At 34.8% G+C, this 20082-nt stretch overlaps 1 protein-coding gene across 6 annotated transcripts in view; it reads left to right on the top strand.

Moving 5' to 3' along the window:
• The window catches only part of PPFIA1 (PTPRF interacting protein alpha 1), a 63259-nt gene that overhangs the window by 27186 nt on the left and 15991 nt on the right, over positions 1-20082 (top strand). For all 6 annotated transcript variants that reach the window (XM_062575857.1, XM_062575856.1, XM_062575855.1 and 3 more), the window contains 11 exons: positions 960-1094; positions 2187-2270; positions 2905-3036; positions 5263-5325; positions 6573-6652; positions 6922-7072; positions 7780-8003; positions 9113-9347; positions 11633-11784; positions 12526-12698; positions 16134-16227. In XM_062575857.1, the coding sequence (XP_062431841.1) occupies positions 960-1094; positions 2187-2270; positions 2905-3036; positions 5263-5325; positions 6573-6652; positions 6922-7072; positions 7780-8003; positions 9113-9347; positions 11633-11784; positions 12526-12698; positions 16134-16227 (1523 nt within the window). The remainder of the gene's footprint in view (positions 1-959; positions 1095-2186; positions 2271-2904; positions 3037-5262; positions 5326-6572; positions 6653-6921; positions 7073-7779; positions 8004-9112; positions 9348-11632; positions 11785-12525; positions 12699-16133; positions 16228-20082) is intronic.

Raw genomic sequence — 20082 nt, 5'->3', positions numbered from 1 at the left:
TACAAGTTCCTGGCTTTTGTTTGTCTAGTGTCTTTCCCCTTCTCCCCACATATCTGTTGCATATAGCAGTCAAGGTTTCTTCTGAACCTTAATATGCCTTCAAGATACGCAGAAATAAATGGAGTTAGAACATAATTGTGCGAAGCTGAATAATAGAATGCCCACCTGGCTTGTTGCTTGTGATCTAAGAATAAAACTGATAAACAGAACTGTCTAGGAGAGAAGACTTGTTGAGATAATGGGTTTAAGCTGAAAAGAGTTGTTTGTGAACTGAGAAGCTTAGCAAGGAGCACTAGTACTAGACTGTCTTGCATTTTACTGCTTTTGGGATAAGGTTGCCTAGGGTTTGTGAAGGAGTTTAAAGGTGATTTTTATAGCATATAATACAAGTAACTTACCTTACTGAAGGAAGAAATTTCTCATGTGTGTTAGATGAAATTGTCCAACTTTACAAACCAGAAATGGTTATTTAGCTAACCATTTTCTAACTAGAGGAAAACAGACAACAATTAGTCAATGATAAGACCCTTTTAGTCATAATTTTTAAGTGCTGAACTCACTACCTTTCCACATAAACAAAAAAATCCCTCTGATTAAATATTTTAGTAACATTCAGTGTTATTATTTAAAATACAAAGGAATTTGTGCCTAGATGCAACTCAAAGTCTCAGCATGACCTTGGCACTGGAAATTCACTTGTTCTATATTGCTTCCCATACCACAACTATGTTTATTCAGTGATACAGTTGCTTTCAGAATACATAAAATTGTATGCAGTAAAAATTTGCAGAGAAAAAAATTTTCTCATCTGACAAAGGGTAAAATTCCCCATCTTTTGATTATGACACTTGTTTTGGAAAAATTGCTTTCTGTAGACCTGTAATCTGCGTCTTTCCCTTCCTCTTTGAAAATTAATTACCATTTTAACACTAAATACTGCTAATCACAATCCTGTGTAGAGTGAAGATAAGAATAGACAGTTGCAAGAACGACTGGAACTGGCTGAGCAGAAGCTTCAGCAGACTTTGAGAAAAGCTGAAACTTTGCCAGAGGTGGAAGCTGAGCTGGCACAGAGAGTTGCAGCGCTTTCAAAGGTGGGTCAGCTTGGTGCTGTGCTCAAGTTTTTTTTTTTTTTTTTTTTCCTATTGCATCCCACTACAAAAAATAGGTTCTTATTGTTATCATTATTGTCAAGTTTTTGTTTGTTCCTAAGTCAGAAAATGTTTTTTCATGTTTTCTGTACTTTCTGTTCATCTCTATGAAGATAATGTAATGAGTTACCCTTATTAGCTTCTGCTCTTCAGAATCTGAGCAGGTGTTTTGTTAACTCAGTGTTACGAACTTTACATTTCATAACTCTACAAAAATGTCTCTCTGAATTACTTTGTTACTTTTTATTAAATTTCACTTAATCCTAGTCATCTAAAACAATAACTATTTCTGAAGGGGAAGTTGATCTTTTTTCTTTGGTTAACCAAGTGGGGAATGTGTGTTGGGGGGGAGAGTAAAGTAATGGTAGTCATTTTAAGATTTTCTGGAAGGTGCAAACAAAATAATGAAGTCTGAAAAAATAATACATAGTAATCACAAATGAACCTTTTGAAGTGTGGGATGTCTTTCTTTTTTTGTTGATTTGTTCTTAAGTCGTAGTTTCATTTCTTTCCTTATTATCTTTCCTGTCCTTTACTGGCTCTGTAGTCTGACCTTTTGTCTCCTGGGAACTCTGCTGCTAAAGGTGCTAAAGTATTGGAACTTACCACCAAGCTTAGGAAGGTAGAATTTGTATATTAGTCCTTGTTTCTGCTTGCTGCTTTCTGCTTGGTCATGATTAATAACAAAGGGTGTTAGTGTCTAGGCCAGTGAAGAAAAGCTGAAAATGCATTTAGTTTTGATTTTGTAGTTTTGATACTGCTGTGGGTTTGAATGAACTTTTGCTGTTGAAAACTCATTTGCAAATAATAGTTGTTTCACAGTACAGAGTAGTGAGAGGATTATTTCATTACTTAATATGAACTCTCACTAGGTTCTTTCAATAGTAAATGGGCATCTGTTTTGCACTGTGTGTTACTGTAAATGGCAGTTTGCGCAAAGCATGTTAGATACTTTATGATATATCAACTTTTCTTTACAATTTTGAAACTTTCTGTAAGAAAAACCAAGTTCTAGTTTTGCTTTCTAATTGACAGGCTGAGGAGAGACACGGCAATATAGAAGAACGTCTCAGACAGATGGAAGCCCAGCTAGAAGAAAAGAATCAAGAACTGCAAAGGGTACTGTACATATTTTTGGTACAAAAACAAAACTAAAAGAAAGGATCTGATCCCTTCCATGGCGATCCACCATGCAGCAAATTTGTTTTTATGTCTCTAAAATAAAGCTAGAGTTCAGGCTGAATGATTTGGGTTGAGCTGGAAGATTGCTGATTGAGAGATTTGAGACTGTTTCACAGCCAACCTTAAATCTTAAGAATAATCTGTGAATTGACAACCAGAGTTTGAAATAAGTTTGGAAATACGTAACTGCTATTCATGCTTTCTGATGAGAGGAAAAAAAAAATTTATTAACTAACCATGCAAAAATTGGTTCATGGGTTATAATAGTGGAATTAATTTTGAGATCTGTGGGATCATGAAACATAAGCTTAGACTTTGAAGCTTCTGATTTTTGAACTCTTGAATTATTAAAATCTTAAGAGTCCCTTATATTATCTTACAGACTTCTGAAAGTATGTGCAATATTTCTTATCCTTTAGGCAAAATGGTTTCTCTAAAAAAAAAAATAAATGTGGATTAAAAAAAAATTTGTTTTGACAACCTGGACATCACTTTATAGACATTATAAATTGTAAGTTATTTATAAATTGTAGTTGTTTATAAAACTTTGAAGTTTCCGTATATATCTTAGGCTAGACAGAGAGAGAAGATGAATGAAGAGCATAATAAGCGCTTGTCAGAAACTGTTGACAAGCTTCTCTCTGAATCCAATGAAAGGCTTCAGCTTCATCTCAAGGAAAGGATGGCTGCCTTGGAAGATAAGGTAACCTTAAGTCATGTTTCAGTGTGCTCATTAATTAGATGTTCAGCATTCTCTAGCAATTTTGTATTTTTGTGATGTCTGTGTAATGGTAGTAAATAAATACTAAATTTCTATTAATAGAACAGTTTCTGCAAAGGGAAATTTCTAATGTGAATTTTGAAAAAATGTTTTAAAAATTCCTTTTCTTGAGATTTTCCCTGGTCACGGTTCTTCAGTGTTGAGAAGACATCTTTTAAGAAGCTTTATCCTTTCCTACTTGACTGGTGTAAACTGCATGAGTAAAGTCATCCAGTGTAAGATATGTCTGAAGTATTAGGACTCAAACTTCAGCCTTTTCAGTACAGTTCTTGTTTCCTACTCCTTTTTGTCTATGCCACTTACACAGAGTCATCCTGGGTTTCTTGTATGTTGAAAGTATCCTGTCTTTCTCCTGTGTAGGTTGTTCTGAGGCAGGTTATATGAATACAGAGACTGTTCCCTTGATCATCAATGCACATCTTGGATCCTTCCCCCGTAATAGTTCTGTCCCTCTTCTCCAGTTCTGTCCCATGTGTATATAGGTTTTCTTTTGTTCTGCTTTTGGATCTAGTTCCTCATGTATCTTCTGGAAGAAAAAGCCATTTGCTTATCTTTAAGGATTCCCTTATTCTGCATCAAACAAAGCAGTACATATAATAGTATTTTGTTGACTTTGAGTTGCTTTTTATTGGTTAAAAAAAAATTAATTTATATAGCAGGGTGAAACGATCTTGGGAAATTTTTTAGTAAAAGCCTGTGTGGCTTTTGTTTTAAGGTCATGGAAACAAATTATCCAGACTTTAATAGATGTTTACTTTCTCTTGGATTCATGTCAACTCAGTTCTTTTCTCTGAACCATTAGACAGGTATCTGACATGTCTTTCAAGAATTCTAGGGCTGTCCTCGTTTCAAACCATTACAAAGATTTAGTTCATTCTTCTTCCTGCTTTTGTGTATTAGGAGGTGAGGAAAAATTGGGTAGCATATAACAAATGTGAGTCCTACTAATTCTTGTTCTTTGAGTTAATCGTTAAGATGCCTGTCATCTGGCATCTAGGCCCGCAAGCTTCTGACTTGTGTTTTTAAATAATACCGCTATTTCCAAGAGCACTAGCTGCTCCTAATGTTTCTGAATTTTTATGGACCTTATTGTAACATCAATCAGATCTAACAATCTTTATAAAATCAGTTTCAGATGTGACTGCATTTTCTTTTTTATGACATATTGGAGGAATGGTTGAGGGGTGGGGGAGTTAGGGTTAACCCTAACCCTATGTACGGATTTACATTCATGAATATAATGAGATTTTAGTGGTCCTTCACTGTAAGTATCAGCTTCCAGTAAAGTATTCCTGCTATGACATCCAGCTCATATTTTGATGATAAATTGGGAATAAATTTACGTGTAAAATTTTAAGACTTTTTCTTTTGATCACTTGTACTCTTTTCCCAGAGTGACTTGTTTGTTAGCATATGAAGTTTTATTACAGACTTAAAGTGCAGGTAGTGGTATTACTCCAGGAAATATGTTTAATGGAGCTTTTTGGCAACAATGCAGAGGGAAAAGAAAATGATGCTTATAAATTTTCTAGTAGAAGGGGGCTCTCTAATTTTTCTTTTGTAGCACTACAGTCAAATTCAGTATTTGAAATCTGTTTGATCATTGTAGTTGTCATATGATTCTTAGCTCTCAGAAGATTCTTAGAGTTTGAGAACAGTTTGAAAAAAAAAAAGACTGTAGCAGTTGTAAATACCTTTATTGGAGTTATTGAGCTATCTTGATATAATTGTAAAGAACTCTGTTCTAGTGCTACTAAGGAACAATAAGTCAGGTTTTGGAGGTACTCTGAGATACTATTGTTCTAGTTCAGGCAAATCAAAGCAATGGGAAAACATAGTACTAGACAATGATGTCTTAGTAGTCACTCAGTGAATGCATTTGAATTACTTTAACTGCGTCTTAATTATGCCTCATTTACTGATTTTTGTCAAAAGGAGAATAATGAGCTAAAGGGCAGTAGACCTGAAACGATAAATGCCTAATTAGCTATAACCAAAGAGAAATGGCTGTAAGCACACCATAGTAAGATATCCGTGACTTAAGATACATATGTATGGCGTGACTGAAATTTGATGATGCTCACCTTGTTTATGGTTAAGATAAATGTAAACTTTGAGTAATATAATTTGCAATACGTTTTGTTTTAGAATTCTCTTCTTCGAGAAATTGAAAATGCGAAAAAACAAATAGAGGAACTTCAGCATGAAAAGGTATGATGTACATTACTGTATCATTATATTGGAAAATAATTGCCCTATTGCAACATAGCAGGAACAGGTTTGAGGTGTCCCATAAAACTTTACATTGCATAGTTTGTTTTAAAAAAAAAGCTTATTTTTAGTAAGTTCTTGGTGTTTTTGCTTACATACCCTATCAAGTGCCTCTCAGTTGTTTGATGCTTTTGTAGATAATATACGGCTTTTTACTCAAAAGCTTAGTTGCCATACTTCTGAATATGTGAAGTGGCTGGGTATATTGGTAACTTACTAAAGTTTGAAGTTTGGATAACGCTTATATACTGTTGTGTGTATAAGCTTGACCTGTACAAAGAAAAACAAAATGTTTTTAATGGCAAATATTTTCCTATAAGTTTATTTTTTAAAACAGTGGGTGTCCTGAAATGCTCGTGGTAGAAAATCTTAAGGTTTTAAGAAGTAGCTGCAGGGAGAGAAATATTTATTAAACTTTGATCTTTACAGTAGAGGCTGCCTGGCAGTTTTCTTGCCCTGGTACCTGATCAGTTCACTTCATGAACAATAGTAGTGGAGCCTTTCATTTCTTTGCAGTAAAGTTTTTGATCACGCCATCTGTTCCAAAGTAATACTCGTTGTTGGTTATTAAATCACAGGTGTACTGCAGCTCTCCAAATCATTCTAGTACGTAGACAGACCAAACTATAGAGGCTGTACTTCTGTAAAAATTACAAAGAATGTGTTCAGAATATATTGCAGGATGTGCTTTGAATTTTTGTATATGTAGGTAAGGTTTCACTAGAGTCACTATTAGCCATTTTTGTAGACTTTCATTGAAGTTGTTTTCTTATTCATTAAACTGTTTTGTCGTTAAATTCCAAATCTCTAGAACACATCAGAAAAGTGGATGCATTTAGGAACTGTTATGCATAAAGCTTGAAAAATCTTGTTTCTTATTAAATATACTCACTTAATTGTAGTAAGTAATGTGTGAATTTTGTACAGTAGTTTTATTTAAAGTATATATCATTACCTAGATTAACGGTGTAGAGAGAGAACGGAATTATCCTTGGATGCCTTTCTGTGATGGTGCTGTAGTGTGTAGCAAAAATAATTTTTAGGTTTTACGTTGTCAAAGGATAGCATTTAAAATCAGTTAGTTCTAAGCTCTATAGAAATGAGAATAAAGGACTAAATAATAGTTTAAAATATTTGATATGTTTTTAAAAAGCCTATTTTTATATATTTATATGTATTTTTTACAGGATCAACTTATGCTAAATGTTGAAGCATTAAGGGCTGAAAATGACCAAGTGAGACTCAGAGCCACATCACTTCATCATAGGTACTGGTACTTAATTGCAATACAGTTTTTTCTAATTGCTTCCAAGTCGTCTTGCTAAACATAATTTTTGTTATACATATTTTTGCTAGCTGTAGCCGTAAAACACATTGATTATAGAGCACATAAAGCAGTAGTTATACTACTTTAAAAAAAAAATCAGAACTGGTAGGATAATAGGAAGAGTTTGGATTTTTTGGGGTTTCTTGGTGTTTGTTTTTTCCTTCCCCTTCTCCTCATCCCTAAGGATAAAGTATTTCTTCATGTTTTAGCCGACCACATTTGGGTAGTGTACCAGATTTCAGATACCCTATGACATCTTCATCTGTGGCTGACAGTCATACAGACTCCTATGGCACCTCATCAGTGTTAAGGCGTCCCCAGAAAGGGCGTTTGGCAGCTCTCAGAGATGAACCTTCAAAGGTAATAGAACGGTAAAACAAAATAGCAGCAACAAAAACTTTCAAAGCAAAATGGATTAACCTAATCTGTTGCAAGAAGAATTTGTGGAATACAAGTACACAGCAACAAAACTGCTAGATTTTATATATCAAAATATATTTTTAAGATTTGCTTATGTCCCGTTTCATTAACTAATGCACTGCTACTGGTCATTTTAACTATCAAATAATTGTAAAGTTGGGATTTTGAGATCCTATTTGTTTTAAGTATGAAAGGCTTGTATACAAATTGAAATGATCGTATTCTTATGTGTGTACATTTTCAGATTTGAACTTGCATTCACTAATCTAACATGTTGTTGTTTTGCAAGCAATTTCAGAGTCTCTTTCAGGACATGTAAGTTCTCATTATATAAAGTTGATTCCAAAATTTTCATTGGATTTGTTAGCAAAATTCTGCAGTAACTTAGAGTGTATATGGCCAAGATAAGTGATGTTATCATTTATTCATTGGTGTTATCCATTTTTAAATTCTGCTTAACTGTAAGATGCAAAGTTTTCTACATTATAGCTTTTGTTTTTACATTTCTCTGCATATTGCTGTCTTGATGGATACATTCAGCATGTAAGTGGACTTTTAAAAAAATATTTTTAACATCTTGAAAAACAGAAAAAATGCCATATTTTTCCCATTTGAGCTTGATTTTATTTTCAATTCTATTCTAATAGGTTCAGACTCTGAATGAGCAAGACTGGGAGCGAGCCCAGCAAGCAAGTGTATTGGCAAATGTGGCACAAGCATTTGAAAGTGATGTTGATGTGTCTGATGGTGAGGATGATAGGGAGACTATATTCAGTTCAGTTGATCTGCTGTCACCAAGTGGTCAGGCTGATGCTCAGACTTTGGCCATGATGCTTCAGGAACAGTTGGATGCAATCAACAAAGAGATTAGGTATGGTTTATCTGCTGTTATAATTTTCTGCCAGGCTGGAAATTGAAAATGACTACCCATTTTGTGTGTGTGTGTGGTTACAAGCAAATATCTTTGTCCATTCAGTTTCACTGGGTGGAGAGAGGAATGTTTATTTATAGTACTATAGTTAGTGTAGTTAATTTATAGTACTGACAACTTGTAAAGTGCTTTTAAATTTACATGGGGGAAAAAAAGTTATATATCAGACAGTAGTTGTGGATACAGCTGTTATGTGGAAGTACAAGATACTAGTATGCACTTCATTGGCATGTGCTAGGTCTTAGCTGCTTAGGACTGGCTACACTACTGATCATACCTGGGGTACCTATTCTGGGTTTTACAATGTGCCACCTAAGTTTCATGGAACAAAATAGCCTCTGTTTCATAAGAGTTTGAAGTGCTGAGATGTATGGAATACTTTTGGAAATACTTCCGTTTTTTTTCTTTTTGTGGATGAAATAGAGGCTTTAATTTAATAGTAAAATGTTTGTCATATGACATTTGTATGGAAAAATACTTTAATGATGCACAAAGCACCTTCCAGTTAAACCTTACAAAATCCTTGTGAAAGGAACACTGGTATGTTGCAGTGGAAAAAGTGTGTGGAAGTACATGCATTGTGACAGTAGCTCTTCAGTTGCAAGTCTAGCGAGGACTACTAGTTTTTGTCTGTTGCCCATGTATTTTTACTATTATTCCAGATATTTTCAGACTTAATGTGTTGCTATACTTAAAAATAATAGAACAGCCTTCTGTACCTAAGCTGCCTTCCTTAGGTTCCTGTGTGCCTATGCTTTTCAGGTCTTTGTTTAAGAAAATGCTTTGTTTTCCTCTCTTAAAAGCCTCAGTCCCATTTGTGGAAGGGATTATGTATTACTAGTTTGACAGAACCCCCTGTGAAGTGGTAATAGCAGTTATATTTATTACCTTTTTTTCCTTCATTGGATTAGAAGATTCAGTGTGGCTGTTCTGTCTTGTAAGTATTGTGGGGGGGTGGTTATTATCATTTGGGGGTTTTTTATTATGCCTGGGTCAGCTATCCTCTCTGTGGTGATTGACTGTCGTGTTCTTTTGGACTTTCCTTTTAGACTTATACAAGAAGAAAAGGAAAATACAGAACAACGGGCAGAGGAAATTGAAAGCAGAGTAGGTAGTGGAAGCTTGGACACCCACGGTCGTTTTCGGTCAATGAGCTCTATTCCTCCTCCATATGCAACTGGTTCCCTTGCTGGGTCTTCACCTCCTGGCAGTGGCCGCTCTACCCCAAGGCGGATCCCACACAGTCCAGCTCGGGAAGTGGACAGGCTAGGTATCATGACGCTAGTAAGTATCCATTGATTTTAATTTACCAGAAGATGGTGTTCCTTTTCTTTATGAAAGGGGAGGTATAATTTAATTTTTTTCCCCTTCTTTTCTTACTCAGCTGTGTTTTTAGTCTCTCTAGGTTTTTCTACTGCTGTCTTTCACATTCTCTAAGAAGTATAAGCTATAGTCATAATCATGTATTAAAAAAAAAGTTCAAAACCTAAGTTGTTATGTGGTTGGTATCTCATGCCTAGATACTCCTTTTGCTGTTCTGGTCTTGCTCTTTTCTACTTTCTCTTCCTAGAAGAATGTTTCCTTCCCAAACTGGTACAGCAGCCAGTTGCTCCCTCTAGTTTAAACATCAGTAAAACACATTGATATAGAGTTTATTTTTAGCAGTCCACTATTCCACTGAATATTCAGTTAAGAAGTGATCTACATATCTTATTGTTTTGCATTAATTTTGAAGATTGAATGTTTTATATCGCAGTTCTTTTTAATAGTAATTAATGCTAGTACCTTGTTTTAGCCTCTTGAGACTTTTAGGTGGAAGAAATATCTGTTAGACTTAATATTTGACCTAGTAGCAGCTCGGGCTAGTACTTCAGTGAGTAGAGAAAGATGGATCCATTCTCTGACATTCATATAACTACTTAGAAAAAATAATCCTTCTAGGAGATATTTTATATATGTATATCTATTTGTAAAAACAAAATACAAGCTTTCAGCTATTTTTGTTTTTCCTCAAGTGTTAAGCAAACCTAAATACTTTTTAGCATGTTAGATTTGCAAGCACTTTCTAGGAAAAGCTCGTCCTCTAACGTAGTCCTATATATCTTTTTTTTGTCTCCAGAATTGCATATGCATTTAAAAACCATACTTATAGTTGTGCATGTAATGTCATACTTACCACACTTTATTGTCTTGGGTTACTGCACTTGCATCATGCCTGTGCTATATCAATCAGTAGATGAGGGATACTGTCAAACACTAATATTGTAGATGTACTGTAAAATACTGACTGGTCTCATTTCAGTCTCTCATAAGAGTGTTTAAATATCTTGCAGACTTTACAAAATGAATATATATGTATACTGAAAAAGGTATTTTCCCTTCTTTTTAACCATAAGAAGGAATCATTTGGCCTTTTCTACATTAAACAAAAATCGTTATACTAGCTCTAGTCATATATCGGAGGTCAAGCACATGATTCTGTGCAAAGTGCTCAGTGACCTAGCTTTTGAGCAGGAAGGTTGGACTAGATGATCTCCAGAGGTCTCTTCCAACCTCAACCATTCTGTGATTCTGTGAAGCACAATAGAAAACAATTACTGTATGGAAGTGAACTACTGCTTGCACTCTATTTTGGAGTTACTACAGTATATCAGCTTTTTGTGCTGTGTAGGAAACAAAACTGCAAAAATGACCAAGATATGAAAAGACAGGTGTAATGCAGACCACACACTAAACTTGCCTGCGATAACTGCAGTTTATGTTATGTTCAAGAGGAGTCCTTGACACGAAACTGGAAATTTTGCTTTTGAAAAACAGCACCTCACTTCCACATGTACTTTACTGATTCTCTCGCTTTCTCTTTCTCTCTCACTTTCTCTCTCTCGTGCATGTGATATTTTGTCATTTGAATCTTACTTTTTAATGTGCATCTTTTTCTGTGCCATAGCTGTTGTTGTTCCAGTGTCTTGAATATATTTTGTCTGTGCTAGTGGCTTGAATTTGTCTACAGTTTACAATAAATATAGATCTTCTAAATTTCTTTTCTTTGCATGCATCTGTCAGCCTAGTGATTTAAGGAAACACCGTAGAAAGGTAAAAATTTTCAGCTTATTTACTAGCATGCCTCTTCTTTTCCTTTCCTGACCATTAACTCATAAATGGAAAGCAGGAGAATATGAGAAAGTGTTTGGAGGATTACCCTATAATAGAGCAAGATTATATGCTGTTAGATGTTAAGAATATAAAGCATCTAATGCTTAACAGAAGAGACTTTACAGAGCTGATGAAATTACTTTAGTTCTTAGTCCTATGTATGAGTAAAGGACGACTGCTGCTTGCTCATTTTTTTTAGTTAAGACTGAAATCTTTTAGTTTTTCAAGAGAGGTAACAGGAAACTTAGAAAGAATTCAGAGGTAAAATATGCAGCTCCAGAATAAGAAGGGACAAAAGAGGCCTTTCCCACTGAAATGATAATTTTTCCTTTTAATCTTTTGTGTAACATTGATACTAGAATCATGTTTTAGCATATTGCAACCAAATTCTCAAGTTTTCATTCATTTATCATTAGTCTCCAGCTTCTAGAGAAGAGGTACGAGATGATAAAACCACAATAAAATGTGAGACATCACCACCATCCTCACCTCGATCTTTACGTTTGGACAGAGTCCAGAAAGGCGCTCTGCATACAGTGAGCCATGAAGATATCAGAGACATAAGAAAGTAAGTAGCTGCAAAGAGTGATACCTACCAGTAACTTAACTGGTATTTCAGATTATCAGACTAAAATACTTCGGCAGCAAAGCTGTTGAGTTTAAAGGAGTTTTAACAGAGATATTGAAATGCATCTTAACAGTGAAAAATGTGAACACATAAATGAGTAAGTATGTAGCGTAAATAGTACAGATTTTGTTCATAGTTGAAAGTTGGCTTTATGTGAATTCTTCTGGTACCAGAATTCTGTGTGAAATTTACTTCATATTTTAAAAACAAAAGAGAAAAATTTTAGTTTCCTTTCTGAAGTTTCCTAGGCTATAAATGTAGGGAAAAGTTACAAAAGTTTCATCATTTTCAGTTGGCGTATGCTGTTTTCAGAGTAAGAAACTGGGATGGATTCTACTCAAGAATTTTAAACTTCACCTGTCTCTTAATTTATAAGGGTTTATAAGCGTTGGACTTTCTGAAGTGTACTTAAAGTACTTATTACTTTTAAAAAGTAAGATACACGTGCAAGTCCTTGTTGTAGTATATATTCTATTCCTTTTTATTGCATGATTTAGTTTACATTATTTATTCTCTATAATGACACATTTTAATAGATCTATTTCTTTCCATGTGACTCATTAAAAACTGAAAATAGATGTCGTTAGTGAGTTTGAGTTTTCATTAGTTTGCACAAAAGCAGAAGCTGTCTTTCCTATGTTACTGTGCACGTGCTCCTTTATGACTTTTCTTTTTGTGAAGTTCAACAGGCTCACAAGACGGGCAAGCAAGTAATCCTAGTAGCAGCAATAGTAGCCAAGATTCCCTTCATAAGGCCCCCAAAAAGAAGGGAATCAAATCCTCTATTGGCCGCTTGTTTGGCAAGAAAGAAAAGGGACGACCTGGACAAACCAGCAAAGACACATTGGGACAAGGTTGGTTTGCTTTATCTTTATCAGCATATTAGAGAGAATATGATTTTTAGGATGTATATTTCCATATATGTGTGTATGATTATTTTGATGCTGATGTGCAGCATTTTTTCCAAACTAGTGATACTAAGTTTTCTGGTAGGTCCTTTTATGACTATAGTGCACAAGTTCAGCATGCTGTTTTTTGCTATCTTCTACTCTGGTTTTTAGTAGACCTTTCTTCATGCCTCCATCAGGAAGACAGAGTTCGATTGTGTTAGTCTCATTGCCATCACTGCCTGTATAGAAATAGATTTTAAATATAAAAATAGATAATTTTTGTATATAATATAAAGATGCTCCTGCTGGAGCATCAAAGCTGAGACAATTCAGTAGACAGGCACGTGGGTCCATCAGGAAAAAGGCTGAGCGCCAAATTTGTTTTCTTGCATATCAGTACTTAGTAGTTCACTCATCTCTGATTTTCATAATTAAGAGTCATTATGTTATGGAGTTCATTACACTGATCCGCCAACATGATGGAGACTGAAGGCCATAGTTTACTTCTTGGACCTGAGTCAGGAAAAGAAAGCTAAGTCCTATCTGTTGCTTTTATTACTAGTCTGGCTTTGCAGGAGATGGTTCCTGCCCATGTTTATGCCCACAAGTGACCTGAGGCCTTTCAGTAAATATTGAACTGAAACAGGTCTTGCAAGAGTGTGTGACTCAGCCAACGGTTAGCAGTAACTAAACAGAAAAAAAAAATCAGTGTTGATTTGTAATCATAAAGAGGTAGATTTTGAAAGTATGGAAATTGGTTTTGAAATGGAATGTAACAGAACTGGAAGGGCAAATAAAAACTTTGTAATGCTTGCCACAGCAAAATGATGGATAAAGCTAGCAGCATAACTAATATGGTGGAATTTCTAAAATTAAAAATGCTGTTTCTTTTAACAGAAAAACTAGCTCAAGGTTCCAAGCCCTTTTAAATAATAATGAAAAAAAAGCTGATACTTCTTAGGTTGGTTTGCAACTGTCTGCATTCTAATATAGGCCAGCTTTGGTTGGTTGATGCTTCCAAAGCAGTTCAACGCCTCCAGTAGCCAGGTGATTATATTTATGGAAACTATTAGTGTATTAATAACAGAAGCTGCACACTTGAAGACATTTGTTATATGTGCTGGAACTCAGATGTGGCCTTGCTAGCAGGATGAATTTTTCAGGTATTAGTATAAATCAGCAAAAAAATACTAGGGTAAAAGTGCTGTTGCATCCATTTTGGTTGTAGTGCCATTTGGTTCCTAGCAATTACCACTAGTAATGAACACATCCCATAAACAAAGAATCATATTTCCAAGACAACACGAACAAGACAGATAAGTGAGTTGCGTAATAAATGAGAATACTGGTGAAGAACTGTCAAATGTTATCTGAGAATTGGACTTGAAAAATTATGGTCAGAAACCATTTGCTATCACAAATAATGTAAATTAGTGTGCATTTATTACATACTAACTATCCTTTATGCTAAATTCTGTGTTGTACACCATTTGGACAAGGTAAATGTGTCCTAGGCAGACTTCAGAAAGACAAATCACTTTAACACGCAGCTTCATCGCTTGCACAGCAGGTACTGCTGAAAGGCCATACCAGGTCATTTTCCACTAGCATATATTTGTTGCAACAAGATTCCTCTGTAGAGAGGACTGTGAAAATTAGTGCAGCTAACAATGTAGTATGAAGATAAAGTTGGTTGCTTTGGATTTTCTGAGAGGTCTGTCTCTTGCTAGTAAGCTGCCTGGTTTTTGATCATAACAATCTTTATCACTTGCTGAAAAATAAATAGTGGCTATTTCCATTGCAAGTCATTGCACTATTGAAATAATCCAATCCTCAAGATTGACAGCGTGGCTAGTGACAATTTTTTTTATCCACAAATAAACTTTGTAACCCAGAAGCACACCTGTTTAAAATGGGAAGTCATCGTTGGGATTTTCCAAGTTTGGCTTGATGTGATGCAGCAATGGAGGTGGCACTTTCAGTAACTCATGCAGTGAAATACCACCCATTAAGTGAGCATGATTTTTTCCAGGTTAGAGGTCAATAAAACATGTAACAACACATAGCGAATTTGCAGTTCTAATTTTAGGACTAGTAGTCATCAGTTACTATGAAGATGATGAGGCAGTGTGCCCTTTGTGTTAATAAGGCCTATGAATACTTTCTTTAATTTTCTTTCTTTAGAAAATTTGTCTTAAAGTTTTGTTAGAAAATAAAATTTGTGTATTTTTATACGCTTTTTTTTTAGTAAGTATTAGTTCAACTAGAAAATGTAGTGATGTATGAGCCTGGAAGCTTTGGCTTCTAAATGGGTTCTGTCATCACTGCACTCTGTCTTATAAACACTTAACCATGGAAGTCTTACAGTTAAGCCTTCCTATAGATTTTATAACTTCTGTGTGTTTTGTTAGTGGTATAATCCAAATCAAATGAAATGAAGCTACACATCTGAAATGGAGGTAGAAAACTGGCATCTTTTGAGATAGATAACCCCAAGATTATCCAAATCATTAGTTCTATTGTGACTATTGTATCTGTAACTATTGTAAATACAGTGACTATTGTATTTAATAACGATGAATTATATCTATTTAGTCCATGAATCTATTTAGCATATTTATTTAAAACTGATACACATTTCATAATCTTTTATGAATATTCCAGTCAAAATTTGGTAGGATCACTGCCTGGAATTGCCAGCAAAGCATTCACATCACATCACTTTCCAAATTAAAAGCTTATATATGATATGTTGTGGAGGTGTCCTGACAGCAATCTGTAGTAAAACTCATCTTTTCCATATAGGTTTTGCCATCAAGACTAGAGTATGAGCGGAAAACTGCGTAGGAGAGGAGTATTTGTAGTCTCCTTGTTCCTTTTCCTCCTCTCTGCCCCTGCTCCTACTACTCCCTGCAATGTCATTGCTTTCTCTGTTCTTCTAGTGGGGATGGATCTCTGTTGTGGTTGGTTTTGATGTAGTATCTGAATAACTATTCATTATTAGCTGTTATCGTAGCCACCCCTTGGCTATGATAACCAAGCGAGTATAGGAGTGAGAGTATGATTATAATAAATGTTAAGAAAAAACAATTCTCAGCACATACACTTCTCTAGGATGGTCCTTTATACAAGTTCTAACTGCTGTGTGTGTTTAAGTGCTGTTTTATGGGCATATCTGATGGAGAGAAAGCTTTGTTGTGCTGGTGGTTTCTGTGCCAGTTAAGTGGAAGGGGAGATTTCCTGATAAAATCAAAGTGTATATTTCTGATCAGTAACATTACAAAGGGTTGAATATTTCTCTTTTGGAATTCAGTAGTGGTTTTTGAATTGTAACTGTGTGGCCAAACTTGAAGATACAAAGTTGGTGTGTTTTTGTGTTTTTTTTTTTTTTTTTTCTAGTTGGTATGGGAGAAGCAGATAGTTCTTCTCAGGATGCATTAGGTCTCAGCAAACTTGGAGGTCAGGCAGAAAAAACCAGGAAACTGCAGAAAAAGTAAGTTATCTTACATTTTTAATTATCTGTCTTGAATTTATTTTTTTTCCTGATTCTCTCTTTTTCAGGTATTCATGCCCAGTAGAGTCCTTTGTGGACTTTTTTCCCCTCACTTTTCCAGAACTTTAATATAGTAGTTAGGTCTTGCCAAGTTTGAAATTGATTTCAGTGCTGAAAGTGTATTATTTTAATGCAGTGATAAACAATATTGGAGATAAAATCGGACTCTTACGAAACTTTTGCCTCAGTTTTGTTATATTTAATACCTGCTTTGGGTTTAATTTATTTGAATTTTTTCCCAAAGTTGTCTTTGGCTGCTATTTGCACTAGAGCATGAAAGAGCCACCTGAGATGTTTTGAATGTAGGGAATCTTTCTGGACATATTTGCTGCTTTTCAACAGATGACTGAAACTCTTCCATTTTGTGTTGCAGCTGCTAGTTCCTTTGTGTTTTCACTATGTTTTTTTTACTTCTGTTTAAGGTTATTTTGAGATTATTTTTCATTTACTTTAACAGCTGAAATCTGTTTTTCCATGATGCTCAAATGATAATACAGAAAACAATCAAACCTATGTAAGCAGGAGCAGGCATTCTTTGCATTTTTTCCCTTCCAGAGCTGGGCCATATACCTTGTTGCTTTTATTCTGTTTGGCTGTCACTACTCCTGTTTCAGATAAAGCTCACTGTGATCAGACATTTATGTCTTGCTTTTTTTGCTTGAATATTGAAAAGAAAGTGTGCAAAGTTTTCTCTCTCTAAGATTCCTTGCAACATCTAATTTCTATTGACGAAGGAAAATAATGTCAGGTGCTTTTGCTAATGAAAACCAGTGGTGTGTTGGTTTGAAAAGTGAGGAAGGAATGTGGTTTTGTTTATATGACAGAATGCTCAACTGTCTTTCTTCAGACTGTTACAGCGAAGGCGATCTTACATTGTTATGATCTCGTATTTTCCCTTTTCTGCAAAGCTTTAAAATCATACTGTATCTTGATTGAATAAATAGCTTTAGCCTGGTGACATCTGAATAGTGGTAGGCCTATCCTTGAACAATTTAGATCTTTCTCAGTGTCACCAACAAATTTCATTCCATAGTAAACAATCTATATTGCCTTGCTTTAATAAATAGAAAAGGTGCAAGTGCAGATAAACTGTCATTTGTCTTTGTTTAAAATTTATATATCTCTGTGTATAAAAATAGAATTCTTGTGTATTATTATAAATTATTATATTGACTAAGAAATAAAAAAATATAAAAATTAAATTTTATAGGGTATATATGTATACATTAAAAATACATATATTTTTCCTTGTCTTTCAAAAATTTACTACCATTACTTAAAGTATACCTCATGGTTGCGTGTTGTTGGCTGTCGTCTACTTACTGAGTTGCTTGGGAAGCAAGTGTATATTTGAGAAATGAAAACTTCTATTTTGAAATTGACTTGTGTAGAGCAAAAGCTGGGAGCAAATGATTATTTGATGTTTTGCAACTCTATATAGCCAATAGGTATAAAGTATGGATAAATACTTGCTCATAGGAAGATACCTATATGTTGGAGATTCCGGTTAAAGTAGGCATGAAGCAAGGCTGTACTGATGGAAACACTTGTAGTTGGATTGCTCTCACTGCTGAGAGCAGCAGCAGAGCTCTTTGACCTTCATGAGAAAGAAATCTGCCAAATTAAAAATCCAAGTAATACACCTTAATTCAGCTGTTCCAGAATCCTGCACAGGCTTCTGAATACAGGAAGCAGTATTACCACATGTTCAGTACAAAAACAAACGAACAAAATTGCTTTGATTTGCTGTTGACTCTGACCCTGAAAACGGAAAGGACTATAACAAATTCTCAAGGCTGACAGTGCAAGTGCATAGACAGCCTTGGCTACATGCACACGTGCATTAAGTGAGAAGTAGGAGAGTAGCTTGACAAAGAATACCAATTACCTGTATGTTTGAAACAGTAAGGACTACTAATGTTTGTACTGTTTTCTCTTTTTTTAATCTCTGTTTGCTTATCTGTTTCGTTTCTGCATGCATGTACATAAACAGGTTGAGAGTAGTGTTCAGTGTCTTTACTCATAAAAAATTGTTTATAGTTAGAGCTAAAGTACAGTATGTGTTATATGTCTGTTGTTTTTCGTATGCTTTTGAGTTCAGTTTAATCTTAGTTTTATTTTTTTCCTTCATTGTTTTATTTTCTTTTTGTTTACCATTTGATGTGATAGTGCAAAATCAGGGTAAGTTTGTACTTATTTCATTAGGATTATTGTGAATTTATGAGAAATTGTTTGCATTTTTACCAATATATAAAAAGACCTTAAAAGTCAATCACAGAAGATATTAGTTTCAGAAATATTTATTGTGAAAACATTTTGCTGAAATGTATCCAGTATCTTTTTAATGCTAGTTCAATGTTACATCTTAATTTGCATGGTGTGAATTTTTATAATGAAAATGTTTTGACCATATTTAGTCGGAATTAGTTTTTTAGTTTAGATTTTAAGTGGCTTACAGTAGTAGGTAGTTTTGGCCATTCACTTACAGGATATTTCTGTAAAACTGTCATTCTTTGCTAACCAGTTTTGAGTTGTTTAGTGATTCGTCCGTGCTGTTCCTCTTTTTTGTGAGCTGTACTGTTAATAATGTTTGCCACAGCTGTATTTATACTTTTCCATTCACACAACAAACTTTCAATAATACTGTATTAATCAAAAAGGAAGGCAACCCTAAATTTAAGATAACCCTCCTATATAAAAATTTAGGCATGAAAGGTTTTTGATTTACATATCTGTAGTCAATATATTACAACCTTCTATTGATGCTTTGCCTGGAGTTGCTCTGTTTTCATCTCATAACTATTGCCTTTACTTTTTACAGCTTGTATTTCTTCATCATTTCCATCACTATCATTTTATTTCGATCACTGTCACTCTCTTCACCATCTTCATTTTTTTTTCCTTTAGTGTTTTCTCTATTATCAACTTCTAAATAAGTCATCTTCCGTTTCATCTGTGAAACTTGAAATACGGCATTTCATAAAACTTTTGGCTACAACTCCTGGATTTACCCATTCCCTTGCTCTCTTAATTCAGTGACATAATGGTGTTGCACTAGGCTTCTTTATTTTCCTAGAAGGGTTAGAGCATGGTTGCTTGCCAAGAGCAACTTGTAAGACTTCAGATGATCTTTAAAGGTCTTGCCTGTTCACTACTACATCAAGCACCTGCAGTTGTGACAGCATTTCTCTTCATATAACACCACAAGTGCTTTGGTGTTCTTCACTACGGTTATTAGAGGCCTTTTGAATGCATCTAACAACAAGCTTTTCTCTCTTCCAACAGCATGCTTGATTTCTCATTCCAAATGATGTTCAGCCAATTCTTCATTAAGTCTGTAAACATCAGTCTCTTGGTTTTGTCACCTGTTTTGGCATCCTTTTATCTTTCAGAGGGACAACTTTATACCATCTGTTAACAATGCCAAAGTTACTACAGTATGCTTTTTTCCCCCTCCCAAAATTTTCATGATGCAATTTGCACCTATTTTTTTAATTGGTGTAATTAGATGGCATGTGAAAGTAAACTGGTGTATCATCTGTGTTACCCGTTTGGCTTAGGAGATAATTGTGATCTTGATACAATCTGATCATGTATTGCTGGAATGCAATGAGTTTCTTGGTGAAGTTGGAAGGTAGATGTTTGCAAAGTAAAACTCTTTGCTGTAGACAAAAAAACATTATAGTACCTCATTTGTAAATACCCACTGCTTCTGCCCTTGAATTCTTACTGAGAGATGTTCTATGCTTATGCTATGTCTTGAGCTTTCAGTTTGATAAGTGTGACTTCAGTTTT

Source organism: Rhea pennata, chromosome 5, assembly GCF_028389875.1.
Source record: "Rhea pennata isolate bPtePen1 chromosome 5, bPtePen1.pri, whole genome shotgun sequence".
Classification (NCBI taxonomy): Eukaryota; Metazoa; Chordata; class Aves; order Rheiformes; family Rheidae; genus Rhea; species Rhea pennata.
The sequence above is the reverse complement of the archived record's forward strand: the minus strand, read 5'-3'. Positions and strand labels throughout refer to the sequence as shown.